This window comes from Nanorana parkeri, unplaced genomic scaffold (genome assembly GCF_000935625.1).
Source record: "Nanorana parkeri isolate BGI_ZX_2015 unplaced genomic scaffold, ASM93562v1 scaffold27, whole genome shotgun sequence".
NCBI classification, from domain to species: Eukaryota; Metazoa; Chordata; class Amphibia; order Anura; family Dicroglossidae; genus Nanorana; species Nanorana parkeri.
The window spans coordinates 1,507,923-1,524,613 of NW_017306295.1; the positions used below are offsets into that span (position 1 = coordinate 1,507,923).

The window sequence follows — 16,691 nt, forward strand, 5'->3', positions numbered from 1 at the left end:
CACCAAATGTACTGGAGCACAAAAAAAGGGGGGGGGGGGGGGGGGGGGTGGCATTGAGTGTATAGCATTGCGAACATCTATTAAAAATAAATAACTACTGTTATGGCCAGACCCTATCTTCTGCACATGAACAAAAACAAATGCCATTCAACTCCATGGACAGACTGCCTATCTGGATAGTTTATAGTCAACCTCCCCATATAAATGAAAGGCATTGCACAGAAAAGGGCCACTGTGCGACTCCTGTGAATCTGGCAGGAGCATGGCTTGTGGTAGGGGTGGGGTGTTTAAATGAAGGGATAACTATATGAAAGTATAGTTGCCCCATAAATCCCATGACACCTGTGTGATAAGACACCTGGGGGATCACTGCATATGCGCATGTTATTTATTGCCAGTCAAATCTTTTCAGTGGGGAAGCAAGCAAAATAAATGTGCACCCTGTTATTGCAGATGGTGTTCATTCTGCCACAAAAAAATGTAAAGGACGCATTTCTTAAACTGTATGTCTGAGCAAAGTGAATAAAAAGAATATGTGCAGCATACATTTTCGTGTAGTAAGGACTAATTCACACTAGCTGCCTAGTATGAGGTGTTTTATCCTGCAGCAAGAGTCCACTAGGTGACGGTGGCAAGTTGTGGTTTTAGTTTTTACAATGCAAGCAACGGTTCACTTATTACACACTCCATGCATGTCGTCGCCTAGCAGTGTTTTACATTGAACTGTGGTATGGTGACTTCTGGTGGCATCCAGTGTGCTGCAGGAAAATGCGGTATATCTGCATTTTTCTGTAGCCCACTGCACATCACGCCCACATTGTGGTCTATTGTTGTTTGTGTGCCCTTACGGTGACTGGCGTTGGTTCACTCACAGGAGTGAGGGGAAAAAAAGCTAGTCACCGCATAGTGTGAACGGGCCCTGAGTGTTTTCAGCTCTGCCCAGAGTTCTCTTGCCAAATTACTCAGTCCCACCTCAGTCTCCCATCATGACAAAATTCAGTCCATTCTGTAGACCCACGATAAAAACTAGGAGGGCTATATAATCTCTATCAGGCAACACAGGAGAAGAGCAGTGGACGCAGGACAGCTCTGGATTTTTGACATGATCAGCAGGTATTTTTTTTCAACTTTACACCACTGAAAGCATTTTCTGATATTAAACAGACCAAGAGGGAGCAAATAAGAGAAGTTCATTGTCAGAGTTTGCATACACTTTAGACATGTATGTGTATTTAAGCATTCCACTCATTACATCCTTTTTGCTCCTTTTGTCTGGAAAATGTTCAGCAGACATAAGGAAGATAAATCATCCCTTCTTCATGCCCATTTGTATGAGGATGTTAATTCTATCACTGAGTTTAATGGGTTTACTAGCAAACAAACTAGAGATGGCCAAATCTGATGCCTATTTTTTGAGAAGAGCCGAAGGCACAAACCCTTAACAGAACAGGCACCGTGAAGTGAAGTTTTATTTCCACCCCCAACTCATCCACTTGAACTATGGAACATACTGTGTATGCTTCATTAGTGGCTATGTGTGTCTTTGTCCCTAATGGTTTTAAAAATGAGGCGATGCTCTTTTTTTTTTTTTTTACAACGCACCGGAAATGCATTGGTGTGATGGTTTCTACAGACTGTCCAGTCTGTAAATAATAAAAAGGGCAATTAAATCAGCAAGTCGTATCACTTGCAACTCCAGAGTCTGACTAGAGACGTTCTCATAGCAGATGTAGAAATGTATTGCAATAGTGGTGGGATCATGAATCAATTAATTTGGTGATCCAACGTTCACCCATTTTTTAAAATGTATGAGACCAGCTATCATTTTTGTATTTTCTTTTCCATAATACGGAATTTATAACTAACCTTGTTACTGTCAGCTTATTTTCTTTCACATTCATGGTAGCGATAGGTTTCTCTGGATCAGTACTGGCTCGCACATCATAGACTCTTACTTCTGGATCCGTCATAAACTGGCCTGGATGAATGAAGACAAATGAGATGTATTTATGTATCTATGTTCTATTCCCTTTGGAGGCATTTATATACTGCAAATGTAAAGCAATATTGTTTTTCTATGACTTTTACAGCTCCAGTATTATATAACCCAAGCCAATGTCAAAGACCCTTGTTGATTATGGCTGTCCACAGGAAAGTTTTACTAACTATTATCAGAGAAAATATGGGGTTGTCATTGCCTCCCTTTCCTTCTGAAAATGCTAGTTGCCTGGCTGACAATACTTTATAAAGCAGTCACTGGGAACAAGCATACATATTAGGCACTCTGATTTTCTATTATGCATGCTTCTTTCATGTTAGTAGCACCAAGCAAGACAGAGGCAGCCATGTAGCCAGTATTTTTGAAGCAATGGCAGTTACTTTAAATCTGTGAGTGCAGGTTTCCATCAATGCTGCTTTTCCTTTATCTTATTTCTAGCAATCACATCTAGTATTAAAGAAACTAGAGGTCTTTGGCTGTGTTAGAATAAGCATATACTGTATCTTTATATGTATATGTATAGAGATTTATAAGAATGATATACTGTTAATGGCCATCTCTATCAGGAAGCAATAACAATGCTCTCGTTTAGGTCGGTGTCAACATGTACCACAACGCACAGGAAACGGCACCTGACTTTTTTTGAAACGCACTGCAGTTCCGTCATGTGCTGTAGCACAAAAGCAGATTGTTTTAGTGCTTTGGGGTGCTATTCAAAATGAAACGTGTATGGGCTAGTTCACACCAGATGCAGTAATGATGCAATCCGTTCCGTTTTGCAACTGCATCAAAAACGCATCACAATGCTTTCCTATGGTATTTCTTGTGCTCTGTTCACACCAGTCCGGTCTGTACCGATGCAGCTAGAAAAAATACTGCTTGCCCTATTTTAGCTGCGTCGGATTGTGACGGGATGCATGCAAACGCATTGGAACACACCTGAAATCCAATTTTAAGGAAAAACGCACTACATCGCAGCTGTGCGGACACATGCGGTTCTGATGCAGTTCTGGTGTAAACTAGCCCTTAAAGTGACGCTAAACTCGGTAGTTAAACCTTTAAAAATGCATTAAAGTACCCTATCAACAAAAATGTAGCTTATTTGTGTGTCACTCGACTGTAGATCCTCAAATCATCTCTGAATTGGTGCTGACACTGTCCTTCCTTCTGGAGGGTGGCTACTTTTGTTCCCCATGGTCCCTGTGTGTGTTGTAGCCACCGCTCCAAGCTCACCCCTGTGATGGACTACATGCTCAATACAAATTGGTAAACTAAATGTGAGATTTTGCGCACATACACTTTAATCTCCATGTGGTTTCTTTACCCAAAATTTATGACAGAAAGGAGAAAAGAAAAAATTTACCGTAAAAAAAATTCAAAAAATGACTTTTCCCTGGTTATCATTGTTGGGGATAGTCAGGGAAAGGTCACCTATTGTCCATCATGGTAAATTGTCAAAATAAGGAGATTTATTGGAAAAGTAAAATAATACTCTTCCCAATATTTTGAGTTGGTGAGTGACACTGCAGCTGTCACACTCCAGCTTTTTAGCTTGAGAACTAAACGATCACAAACTGCTGATCGCTCAGCTCATGGTCTTTTCAGTGTTGACTGTCATTCACCTCTTCCCGCAGGGATTCACCCCTCCCCTCACTATTCCTCCAGGGCTCATTGGAGGGACAAACGGGAGGGGGCGGGCACAGCTATTTTCAGGCTCTAGAAAGGCAGAGCCAGCGGTCAATCAGGCTTTAGATCCCGACAATATTGTTGTGATTCTTCCCAGCTGCGGTGTGGCTCTGCGCTGTTGCCATATAGTGGGCAGTAGCCCACCATTTGCTGAGCTTGGGTCACATTAGTAAATGTACTCCTGTGACCCAATAGAGAAGTGAAGCCAAAAAAAAAGGATTTGGTTTAGTTCTTTTTTAAGACCGCTATACTTTGATTTTCCAGCAATGTAATGTTACTTGCTTGTAAAATACTTCATGGTTTACCTATTAAACCGTGTGCCCCAAAGGAAAATGAGCCACCAGAAGGAAAGTAGAGTCCAAGGAAGTCTACGTTGACAGGATGATTCTTCCATACACGATGCAGGATTATCCAGAAAGTCATGTTATCATCTATTGTAATAGTAATATTACTCTCCTTCTTCACTGACACAGTGAGCCTGAAAAAAAAAAAGTAACAACTTTGTCAGATTTGTCAAAAATACATACTATTACAAGTGCTTAAATGTTATAAACCCTTCCATGACTGGCAGAATTTCACCTGATAGACTGATATTTAAAACCTATTGTATATTTCTAGTGATATATCTAAACGTACTAACATTTTTTTAATAAAAAAGTTAGTGTTACCTTATATTCAATTCCATAAGGGTAAATTATTGTTTTCCCCTGGAGTTCTTCTTTAACAGCAGGATATCAGTGACTATAGAGATGTAACTGGGAGAAGAAGACCCTTGCCAGGGTGAAAATGAAATAAACTCTAAGGTGTCCATAGACTTTAGAAGGCACTCTCTTGAAAAACTGCTGAACCAGGTGACCATATAATGCCTATGAGCAACTCACGGACACCACTAGCCCAGATAGAGGTGAGATAGATTTAAAGAAAACTTTATCCAGTCGCTACAACTGAAGGTAACTGCAATGCACCCCCCTCCCTGGCTAAACCCGAGGCCACTATGTAGGTTTATAAGGGATTTTAGAAATAGATGCCATAGAATGGTCACAAAACACATGCTATATCTTCTAATGTCTGTGGACTGAAGAAAACGTCAGCAATATTGGCTCTCATATTTCTATATTCACAGGTTAACTGTAAGCATATTCTTAAATTATATAAATCACAAAACTATACTCACCAGTCTGTTACAGATACTTCTAAACTACTATACATACAGTGTATGGAAGTAAAGAAACTTCTAACAGCTCTCTAGTGAGCTTTATCAGTCAGTTAAAGCTGTGTTTCCAGCCTACACTCACCTCTTGTAGGCCAGGCTTATGGACTCAGACCAGCCCATCACTCTACTGTAAGATGCATCTTTCACTGTTATTTTCTCAGTGCCTACTTCAATCTTCATGTCCAGCTGCTTGAAATACAAGCCAAATGTACCAAAGTAGGTGTTCAGCTTGCCATCCTTAGCTTTCTTAGCTGTAATTATCTTACCATTAATCGCAATACCTGCAAAAGAAAACATTACTTTCTGGTTTACTTTTTCTCAGAGTTAGCGTTCATAAAACTGACATTTTTGCCCACCTGGTTTATCCATCTCAGTTAGGCCTTGATTTTTATTTAGTGAGCTGCCGTGCTTTGCTCAGTATTGGCTGCAACGTGGAGGAAGAATCAATTACATTGGGGAGATCTCTCTTCTGGAGTAAGTGGGAAGTTCAGCTTACTGGTGCCCCGCTACAACTTTCAGGTAGCTTTTAGTGGATTTAAGTTAAAAATGCCCAGTTTTAGCTAAATTAAATACTTTTTCTCAATACCAATCTTCTAATTATTAAATTAAGATTGGGTGAGTTCTATGGGGTCCAGTCACTCTGTGGCAAAATTCTCCCTATTTAACTCTGAGGCATGGACACTTCTGTCCACCTTCCATACCTATTCGTATATACTTGTTCATTTACTGACTTGAAAACTCCCCAAGGCCACCACAAAACATAATGTTCAGGTATCATAGAATCTCCTGCTAAAAATGATTATTTCTACAGCTCAGGGTACAGCAATGTGATCTGCAAGTTGTGGAAAGTTTGAAATGAAAGAACAAATAATGTAACATACCTTTTGTAATTGACACCCAGGACAGATAGTTTTTCTTTTACATCCCCATGCTTTATTCAGCAAAATTATTTTCAGTAGTGATCTTGAAATGATTATTAATGATCCCCTCAATGCTAAAGCCTGATGAAGGGACCCTGTGTGGTCCCGAAAGTGCTTGTTGGTCATATGACAAGAAACTTCAATAAATGAAGCTTTTGCTATCCTAAAAGGACTGGTGTGCTGGTGACATTTCTACAATTTTGCTGACATTCGCGGCACCATCTGCAGTCACTGCGAGCACCCCCCACTACAAGGGACATATCGATAAGGAGTGCGACAAGGATAGTACCTATTAATCCCCAACATTAATGGTCACTGTCTAAGTGACTTCTTGCATTTGTGGTCAATGCAGGTAGGAGATTAATTAGCCGCTGCTCAAGGAACCCCTAGTAGCTTCTAGAAGGATCTCTAGAATATCACAGAACCCTGTTTGAGAAAGAATGTTCTGAACGTTAGAAGGGGCTTTATTTTGCTGGCTTGTAGCCATGGAAGAATCACCAGGATAGTTACAGCTCACCATGTTCTCACAATAATTACTAGGCAGTTAAGCAAAAATAGGTAAAATAAAGTAGGCTGCTACCTACTTCACCTTGGAAAAATAGTATGATCTTTGTACATTGAAATTACTTTAGAGAAACCTAGAGCTACAGACAGAAAGGTGGACTGAATGATGACACTCATTACCTAATACAAAACAATAAATATATTAGATGCAAACAACTTTGCTTGCACTTACCTAATTCATTATCAGTCAGGAGGTTCAGCATATTTCCTGGTTGTGCATCAATGTTGAAGCAGACATCTGTTTGGCTGTTTGGTAAGTTTATAATGAAATGTGGATCTGTATCAACTGCAAATAAATTGTCAGTGTTAACATGCTGTTGATGTTATATATTCTTACTCTTCATCATGCAGAGGTTATTAACCGTTGTTTTTTATAAAACATATCTGCTGGAATATAAAATATCTTGATTCTAAAGTATTTATCATAAAATGATATTATATTTAGTTTTGGTGTGGTGTAGCAGGTATCTGAAACAAACCGTGCTACCAAGCATCCAAATTGATCAATTCACTGAGATTAGCATAAGAGTAATGCTAGCCATACGTGCTACAAATTTCAGTCCCGTGGGTTGAACGAGAGAAATCCATCGCCTCCACATTAATGCTAAACAGCAAGGATGGGATTGTAGCCAGACTCTAAATTAATATGCAATTCTAAATCCTCAAAGGTAGTGGTAGATACTTATTTTATTAATATAATCACTTCTTTAATACAACCCCACATATAATTCCAGAGACCCATAAACCTTTATATAATTATGCAAATTATAATATGCAGACAGCAGTATTCTGATAGCTAATCAGAAGTCAGTTCATTGTTTAAAGCATTGCTAAATGGGCATCACGGGAGAGAGTAAAGGAGGCCAGTTCTCCTGTCCCACCTTGGAACGCTACACCACCTTGTTAATGGTGACTTGTATATTCACTGCATGGCGCACCCAGTGGTGAATTACCTTTGTATACCCCTCATACAAATTGCATAGCGGGATACATATGGAGTGGTAGAATATATCCGATAGGCATGAATTTAATAGCAAACATCACTCCCATGATATAACGATTTGGCAGAAAACTGGGGGCTGTCCTAATATTCTGTCTTCACGCTTGCACACGGAATATCTTTTTAATAGATATCTCCAGAGTTGTGGCTCTAACGTTTCTGCAATGCTATATGGAAGTCTCATGAGCAGTTGAAGAAGTGGTATAATCTGTAAAACGCAGAGAGCATGACTCATCTTACTAGACCTCTATCAATTATGACAATTGTGCCTAAAATCGGTTTATGTAATGTATGAATATGGACTGTATAATCTATAGTAGACGGTGTAACGGATGAGTAACAATGAGATAACACGATAAACGTGGCTCCGTTTTCTCTTATCAATTCATGTATTTTGTGCTTTTAACTGTAAAAAATATGTAATTCATTTTTTTAAAATATATATTTAACATTTTGTGTGGGTACTTCAAAAGTCCGTCAACTATTTGTATCTTCTGTTGGTAAATGGTGGTAAAAGGTGAGTTTAAACTGATTTCTCTGGGTTACTTATGATGTTGCTGTTTTCTGTAAGACCTATAGACATGTTAAAGTCCATTTACTGCACTAAATCACTTTAGATTATAGCTAACACATGACCAGATACATATTTACCACAAGTTGGAGTTGGAGTTTTTCCAATCAGACATTCAGTTTTCGGTATCATTGATATTGTTAGCTGTCTCGCCTCCTCAGGTGTCTCAGATGGAGATAGGGTTGTCTGAGGTGTCTTTGGTGTTGTTATATGCTGAACCGGACTCTTTGTAGCTAGTATTGCTAGTGGAACAAAAATAATTGTTATCCATTTACTACAGTAACAAAAGAGTGTTAAAGAAAACTTAACCAAAACAATTACATTTAGTTCAAATGGAGAATTTCTTCCCCAGATCCAATCACTATCCAAATCCTGCCGCCTTCACCTTCAAAACATCTCCAAAATACACCCCTTCCTCACCAATGAAACCTCAAAACTACTCATCACCACTCCCTTGTTATCTCTCGTCTTGACTATTGCAACTCCCTGCTCATTGGCCTTCCTCTACACAGGCTATCCCCCCTTGAGTCTATCATGAATGTTGCTGCTAGACTCATTCACCGAACCAATCGCTCAGTGTCTGCAACCCCCCTCTGCCAATCCCTCCACTGACTTCCAGTATCCCAAGGGATAAAATTCAAAATATTAAAAACGACTTACAAAGCCATCCACAACTCTGTCCCCGTCTACATCTCAAATCTTGTCTCACAGTATCACTCTAACCGTCCCCTCCACTCTTCCAAAAACCTCCTGCTTTCCAGCTCCCTCGTCAACTCCTCCCATGCTCACCCCCAGGACTTCTCTAGAGTCTCTCCCATCCTCTGGAACTCTTTACCCCAACCTGTCCGACTATCTCCCACTCTGACTTTCTCTAGGCAATCCCTTAAGACTCATCTCTTCAGGGAAGCCTATCCCACCTCAACCTAACCACTGAACCATCACGTTCTCAAACAATACATTCCCACACAGCTACCTCCACATGCATCACTTGCCCCATCCCTTATAGATTGTAAGCCCCCAGAGGCAGTGCCCTCCTTACCATCTTGTCTTGAATTGTATTGTGATGGTAATGTCTTCCTTATGTGCACTTCCTCCCATCCCTGTTACTACATGTCTATACCTCAGTATGGACATGAATCAGAGAAACAGAGAAACAGTCTGAGAGCCAGGGCTCTGTTGGACTTCAAGTGCAGTGACGTCACCTCACTTGTATTGCATTGAAACTACAAGTCCCTCTGCCAAGGTGGCTGATGGGACTTGCAGTTTTTCCATTCACAGATCCTACAATTTGACCATGTTTCATGTTACACCCTAAATACGGGTGTAACATGAAATATGGCTAGAAACATGTACTTGGTCTTTAAGGGACCCCAAACTGGTAACCTTGTGGGATGCAGAAGCAGGTTACTCCAGTTCTAAACATGTACCCACCACGTCAATAAGGACCAATATAGTATCCTTCAGCCTAGGAGTTATTTCCGCAGTCTGAGCTTCCCCAGGCACCAGATCAACCAAAAGGAATATATTAGAATATATTAGTCAGCGATCATAATAGTGATCTTTTACATAAATTCTTCCCTGGATAACACAGATGAGGGAGCCATGCAGGATGGAGCCAAAGAAGGCTCTAAAGAAGGAACTGTGCACTATGAACATAGTGGATTATGGTGCAAGAAGTTCCTTCCTTTGGACCTGACACCGACTGGACCATGCTTCGCTACGAGAGTCCTCACATTCCTTAGAGCCTTCTTTGGCTCCATCCTGCATGGCTCCCTCATCTGTGTTATCCAGGGAAGAATTTATGTAAAAGATCACTATTATGATCTCTGACTCAGAATGCAGGGGCAGCAAGCGTATTTTGATGCCTTCTCCTCTAAAGGTTGTCCCCGATAGCTGCCTTTCCACATTTGGCTCAGGATAAAAAAAGTCTAATATATTCCTTTTGGTTGATCTGGTGCCAGGGCTGGCGGAGTAGGAACAGAAGTGCCTTGCTTCTCTCAGGTACGTAACCACTGGCACTAATGATTTATTTAGCACCAAATCACAACCAACATAAAAGGCACTTCACCACTAACCATCAATGAAAAAGGTATCATACCGACCACCAATACAAGAGGCACTTTACCCCTTACCACTAACATCAGGGGCACTTCCACTCTGACCAGCAATGTAAGGAATTATTACACTGACCACTAATGTGGTTTGAGAATTTTGTAGAAGAGGAACATTTTCTGAACAACAGGAAAACATTCTTTTCACTTCTGTAGTGATTTATCAATGTGTTTAGCAGATGTAGCAACCATACTTGTGGGGCTGGCAGCAGTGACCCTAGTCCTAGACGGATTATTTATTTCCCATCATTGTAAAAATTGGAACAGCATTGCCATGTTTTATTAGACAGAGGATGCTTTCATACCCACATAGTGTCTATAGTACGTGATATTACTAACGATGCTCAATTTTATCACTGCAGTCTCAAAATGTTAACTACTCCCTATACACTTTTCTTCATATTGGATTAAAATGTACAAAGCACAAATTCTGCAATAGTTACTGGTGTTATATTTTATACTTTGTATGGACTTTAAACTCATCAGTGCATCATCTTGTATAATTGCTGAAAAGTAAAAAGGATTCTCACTTGGACAGCATGCTCCTTTGCTTAAGCTTGGGGGATCTGCCAACATTCTCTCTTTGCCATCCTCACTCTCGATCAGCAGTGACGTGAAGGGAGTCACTAAATGATGTGTAATTGACAGCTGCATTATTTTGGTCGTAAGTGTCCTCTTGACCTCTGCTGTAGTTGCTAAGCTCCTGTAGTAGAAATCGACAAGTTATAATCTATGGGAAAAGTTTTGATAACCGAATATCTTTCCTTGACATTATGTCAATAGGCAACAAATTTATAATGGCATGCTTTTTCCTCATGTTTTTTTTCTATTACCCTGACTGTTTGAAAGAAGAGTTTGAATGTCAGCTAACTCTCTGCCATCCTTAAGAGACACAATAATAATATTATAGGCAATTTTAATCGTAGCCCAATATCTATCTATATAAAATGTTTAGTCTTTATTTGACTGATTAGACTGCCAATGTCACTCTAAGGCAGTGTAGATATTAAGGATGTCCCGATACGATACTAGTGTCGGTATCGGGACCGATACAGGGCATTTTCACAAGTACTTGTGCCTGTGAAAATACCCCGATACACAGCGCTGATATCTGTGCTATAATTTTTTTGTTAGGTAGCTTAATGCTGCCCAGAGGTGCTGTGCTTGTTGGGGTCTTCTGGACAGTCTGCCTGGCAGCTAAATGAGGACTTTGCTGGAATGCCTCCCACAAGCACACCAGAGACACTGAGCACAGACACGCTGACGCACTCCCGCCCAGTGCCGACTACTAGAGGGATGCATGAGACACCAGCGATTGGACAGTTGGGCCATTCTAAAAAAAACAAACTGTGAATGAGGGAAGCTGTGACAGGGCTGGCTGCAGGTATCAGAACGGACGGGGCCTGTGCTCTGTGCCTGTTGTCGGCACACTGAAAGTTGCAGGTGGGGTCACCAGCCGGTTTAATTGGGGGAAGTGGCACAGATTTGAAGAAGTAGGGGAGAATTGTAACTATATTACTGCAATGTACTGGAAGTGTGTACTAGGTTAAATGATCCATAGTACACACTTCCAGTACACTGCAGTAATAGAGTTACAAATTCTTCCCTGCTAATATGAATAGGTTAAATGATCCCAGAGGCAGATGCATGATTGGATTTGTAGTATCACTGCAGCTGTAGTGCCGAAGTTGCCTGCCCAGGACCGGATTTACAATTTGTTCTGGTTTTACAACTTTGTGAAAGCAAATAAAAATGTTTTATTGTTCTAAAACAGTCTTTTAAATTAAAGTTCTTCATAATAAGAAATTGGCCTAAAATCATTAGTCTGTATTGTTTTTTTAAAAAGTCACCTGTCCCTTTAAGAAAAAGTATTGGTGATTGGTATCAGCAAGTACATGTGCGGAAGTACTTGTACTTGGTCTTGAAAAAGTGGCATTGGGACATCCCTAGTAGATATATTAGTTGACTTCATCCTGTGCTCTCATCAATGTGTTTATGGCCACACATGGTCATTTCCATTGGGCCAGATCATTAAGCGAGTACAGTGTGTATTCAGAATATTCTGAGAGGTGGGCAGCCTCTGATGCAGCGGACTCATACTAGGCAGGCCGTAGCCAGTGTAGTATGTCCATGTGGTATTATGAGATGTTTGAAAGCGTTCTTATGGACACTTTGAAACTGAAGCCTTGTTGTATACAGTGATGAACTAAAATCTACTATTGCTTGTGAGTGTATTTAAAAAAAGTTTTTTAAAGCGTCTTTACTACTTCACAAGGCCAGTGCACGCTGGTATTGGTTTGGTTAACATATTTATTATAGCTAGTACTAATGTCAAATACATATTCTTTAAAGGACCACTGTCAAAGAAAAATGTTGTATTCTGATAACTATATGTTGTTCACACTTACAGTAAATAGTATTTAGAATATACATTTTATTTCACAAGCCTTTATATTTTCATACACATTAACCTGCAGGCTATGCTCTCTACCATACGTGCCACTGCCAGGGGTTGGGGAAATTTTAACACTGTAGGGGTGCCTGAGCAGTTGCAGCAAATGATAGATTACTAACCTGTGGTTAAAATATATAAAAAATATATATTGTTAAAGCTCATCTCCAGCTTTGTAGTAATGTGACTTAAGATATTAGTTATTAAGTCACTTTGATGGTGCATTCTTCTTACTTGCTTGTCGTGAAAATATTTTACTTTTTAATATATGTTTTACAATATAATTTTAATCCTATTTTACATTTCTCTGTATTGGCAGTAATCATTTCCCCCCTTATTGACACACACACTCTACTGGTATATAAACAGTAAGAAAATGAGGCATCCTCTTCCTTACCTCTGGGCTAATAACTGGTTGATTGTCAGCTGAGCCCAGTATTGCTTGGCAAAATCAGGGAAGGCATGCTTGCTTTCTGCAAAGAATTCATTTAGGGCTTCTACTTCTGTTATTGTTTCCATTAGGAACTGTATATCCCCCTACACATGAAAGAAATATTATATATGTATTGTTAAATCATATACCCTGACTTTAAATTGCCTTAGACTTTCATCATGTAAAACATCTAGTAATGTTGCTGTGTTCTCATTCTGGGTTACACACAGTGTTTCATCTCAAAGGAGGGCCTAACGGAAAGCATAGAAAATGTACTTTTTGCCTTTCAGTTTAATTAATGTTCTTCCTATAAAGCTTGCAAAAGGAAGACTTTATGTACTTTGCATTAGCAGATACCAGGCACTGGATTGTAAAGTAGTCATTACACCGCAGAGCACAAATGTCTACTGTGGTCACCAGTGGAACAGGTATTAGCATCTAAAACCCAGGTAGACCAGGCCTAAAATCATTAGTCTGTATTGTTTTTTTAAAAAGTCACCTGTCCCTTTAAGAAAAAGTATTGGTGATTGGTATCAGCAAGTACATGTGCGGAAGTACTTGTACTTGGTCTTGAAAAAGTGGCATTGGGACATCCCTAGTAGATATATTAGTTGACTTCATCCTGTGCTCTCATCAATGTGTTTATGGCCACACATGGTCATTTCCATTGGGCCAGATCATTAAGCGAGTACAGTGTGTATTCAGAATATTCTGAGAGGTGGGCAGCCTCTGATGCAGCGGACTCATACTAGGCAGGCCGTAGCCAGTGTAGTATGTCCATGTGGTATTATGAGATGTTTGAAAGCGTTCTTATGGACACTTTGAAACTGAAGCCTTGTTGTATACAGTGATGAACTAAAATCTACTATTGCTTGTGAGTGTATTTAAAAAAAGTTTTTTAAAGCGTCTTTACTACTTCACAAGGCCAGTGCACGCTGGTATTGGTTTGGTTAACATATTTATTATAGCTAGTACTAATGTCAAATACATATTCTTTAAAGGACCACTGTCAAAGAAAAATGTTGTATTCTGATAACTATATGTTGTTCACACTTACAGTAAATAGTATTTAGAATATACATTTTATTTCACAAGCCTTTATATTTTCATACACATTAACCTGCAGGCTATGCTCTCTACCATACGTGCCACTGCCAGGGGTTGGGGAAATTTTAACACTGTAGGGGTGCCTGAGCAGTTGCAGCAAATGATAGATTACTAACCTGTGGTTAAAATATATAAAAAATATATATTGTTAAAGCTCATCTCCAGCTTTGTAGTAATGTGACTTAAGATATTAGTTATTAAGTCACTTTGATGGTGCATTCTTCTTACTTGCTTGTCGTGAAAATATTTTACTTTTTAATATATGTTTTACAATATAATTTTAATCCTATTTTACATTTCTCTGTATTGGCAGTAATCATTTCCCCCCTTATTGACACACACACTCTACTGGTATATAAACAGTAAGAAAATGAGGCATCCTCTTCCTTACCTCTGGGCTAATAACTGGTTGATTGTCAGCTGAGCCCAGTATTGCTTGGCAAAATCAGGGAAGGCATGCTTGCTTTCTGCAAAGAATTCATTTAGGGCTTCTACTTCTGTTATTGTTTCCATTAGGAACTGTATATCCCCCTACACATGAAAGAAATATTATATATGTATTGTTAAATCATATACCCTGACTTTAAATTGCCTTAGACTTTCATCATGTAAAACATCTAGTAATGTTGCTGTGTTCTCATTCTGGGTTACACACAGTGTTTCATCTCAAAGGAGGGCCTAACGGAAAGCATAGAAAATGTACTTTTTGCCTTTCAGTTTAATTAATGTTCTTCCTATAAAGCTTGCAAAAGGAAGACTTTATGTACTTTGCATTAGCAGATACCAGGCACTGGATTGTAAAGTAGTCATTACACCGCAGAGCACAAATGTCTACTGTGGTCACCAGTGGAACAGGTATTAGCATCTAAAACCCAGGTAGACCGGTAAGAAGGAATATGTAACGATATCCAAGTTGCCCCTTTAGGAATAAGAGCAAAAACATGAAGATTACTGTATACATTAGCCATTTTTGTGGTCCACATATAACCTTAAATCATGAATGCTATTATTGCAGGCGGCAAATGACTTTGTGGCGGCATGCAACTACTTAAATTACAACTTTATACAATTTATCCTCCCAGTAGTCTTTTTGAAGGAACTAGAAAAAAAAAACAATAAACAGAAAGTTTAACTTGTATCAGTCACAAACAGGAAATTAAATTGCATAGAACACCTACAGCAGAAGTTGCAGTGATCAAGCTTTCGACCTTTGGTGTCTTCTCAGCGTCAACTTTACCAGCAACAACAATTTCATCACCTCCAAAGTAGTGGTGGAAGCGGCTAGTAGTCACATCTGAAATGCCATTTGTCGGGTAATCGAAAATTATGTCTTTCAGCAACGGAGTGGAAACCTTTTTATAAAATTCCTATAAGACACAATTTAAGTATTATTAAACTCTAAAACTTTTTTTCCAATACTGAATCCAGATCAAACAAATATACATTGCCCAGCAAAATATTTCTTTAAAATTTTGCCCAAGCACTTACATTCATTATGTTTCCAAACAGCTGTCTCCAACTTACTCAGCTTCGGCTTCCCTAAATTTCCTGTCCAGTAACAGATTACAAGGGACAGAGCACTCTCCAGCAGCTCTCCATCTACTAGCTTGGAGAATGGGGAAGGGAGGAGTGGGGACCAGGGGAATGGTTTGCCTTGCTGTGTCTGTGTGTTTGATGTGGGGACACACGGGGGGCTTCAGCTGTCATTGTGATGTGTTGAGCTTCTGTTGTGTCCCTGAACCTTTAAGGAGATTGGGCTGCCTTCTGGCAAACCTGCATCCAATTCATCCTTTGCTATATATGCTCCAAGATAGAGGCTCTCATAGATTAGAGTTAGGACCACACTACACAGAGGGGCCTTGACGAAGCATTGTTGCTTCCACATATTTTGAAAAAGCTGTGCAACTAACACCTCTACTTTTAATCCTAAGAGTTAGACAGTGTAATTTTTTATTTTTGTTTGCCGGCTAGCTGGTAAGTGTGCGTGGAAATTTTTGATTTTGTATTGTGTGTTTGTAGAGACGCACAGCTTATTAACACACACAAGGGTGGCTCCATAGGATCCTGCAAGGCAAACAAGCCACCCTAAAACAGGATATCAGGGCCAGTGCTTTGGGGACCAGCTGATTCTGCAGGAAGCTAAAACTTTTAGAGATCAAGGAGCAGCATCCATTGTACGTGATTTAACCAGCATTTGTAATAGTCTAAAAACCTTTGACCTTTAACCACTTGAAGACCGGGGTGTTAAACCCCCTTCCTGTCCAGGCCAATTTTCAGTATTCAGCACTGCGGTACTTTGACAATTATTCAGTCACGCAACGCTGTACTGAAATTAATTTTATATAATTTTTTGGGACAGATAGAGCTTTTGTTTGGTGGCATTTAATCACCACAGGGGTTTTTATATTTTACTATATAAGAAATAAATACAGAAAATTTTGAGAAAAACAACTCTTTACCCTAATTTATGATATGAAACATTTATTATTACCCAATTTTTTGGTAAAATATACAGGATGGGGTCACGTCGGGTAAATAGACACCAAGCATATTAAGTCTTAAAATTGTGTGTGCTCGCGAAATCTCAAAAAACTGCCATACTCAAAACTGCCCGTAGGCAATGATTTAAACGCTT

At 39.5% G+C, this 16,691-nt stretch overlaps 1 protein-coding gene across 1 annotated transcript in view; it reads right to left on the minus strand.

Moving 5' to 3' along the window:
- ITIH2 (inter-alpha-trypsin inhibitor heavy chain 2) overlaps positions 1–16,691 on the minus strand; it is a 61,354-nt gene that overhangs the window by 903 nt on the left and 43,760 nt on the right. The window contains exons 13-20 of the mRNA XM_018566177.1: positions 15,235–15,423; positions 14,448–14,587; positions 10,595–10,767; positions 8,034–8,195; positions 6,555–6,668; positions 4,981–5,179; positions 3,991–4,163; positions 1,867–1,978 (exon numbers count right to left, since the gene is read on the minus strand). Coding sequence (XP_018421679.1) covers positions 1,867–1,978; positions 3,991–4,163; positions 4,981–5,179; positions 6,555–6,668; positions 8,034–8,195; positions 10,595–10,767; positions 14,448–14,587; positions 15,235–15,423 — 1,262 coding nt within the window. The remainder of the gene's footprint in view (positions 1–1,866; positions 1,979–3,990; positions 4,164–4,980; positions 5,180–6,554; positions 6,669–8,033; positions 8,196–10,594; positions 10,768–14,447; positions 14,588–15,234; positions 15,424–16,691) is intronic.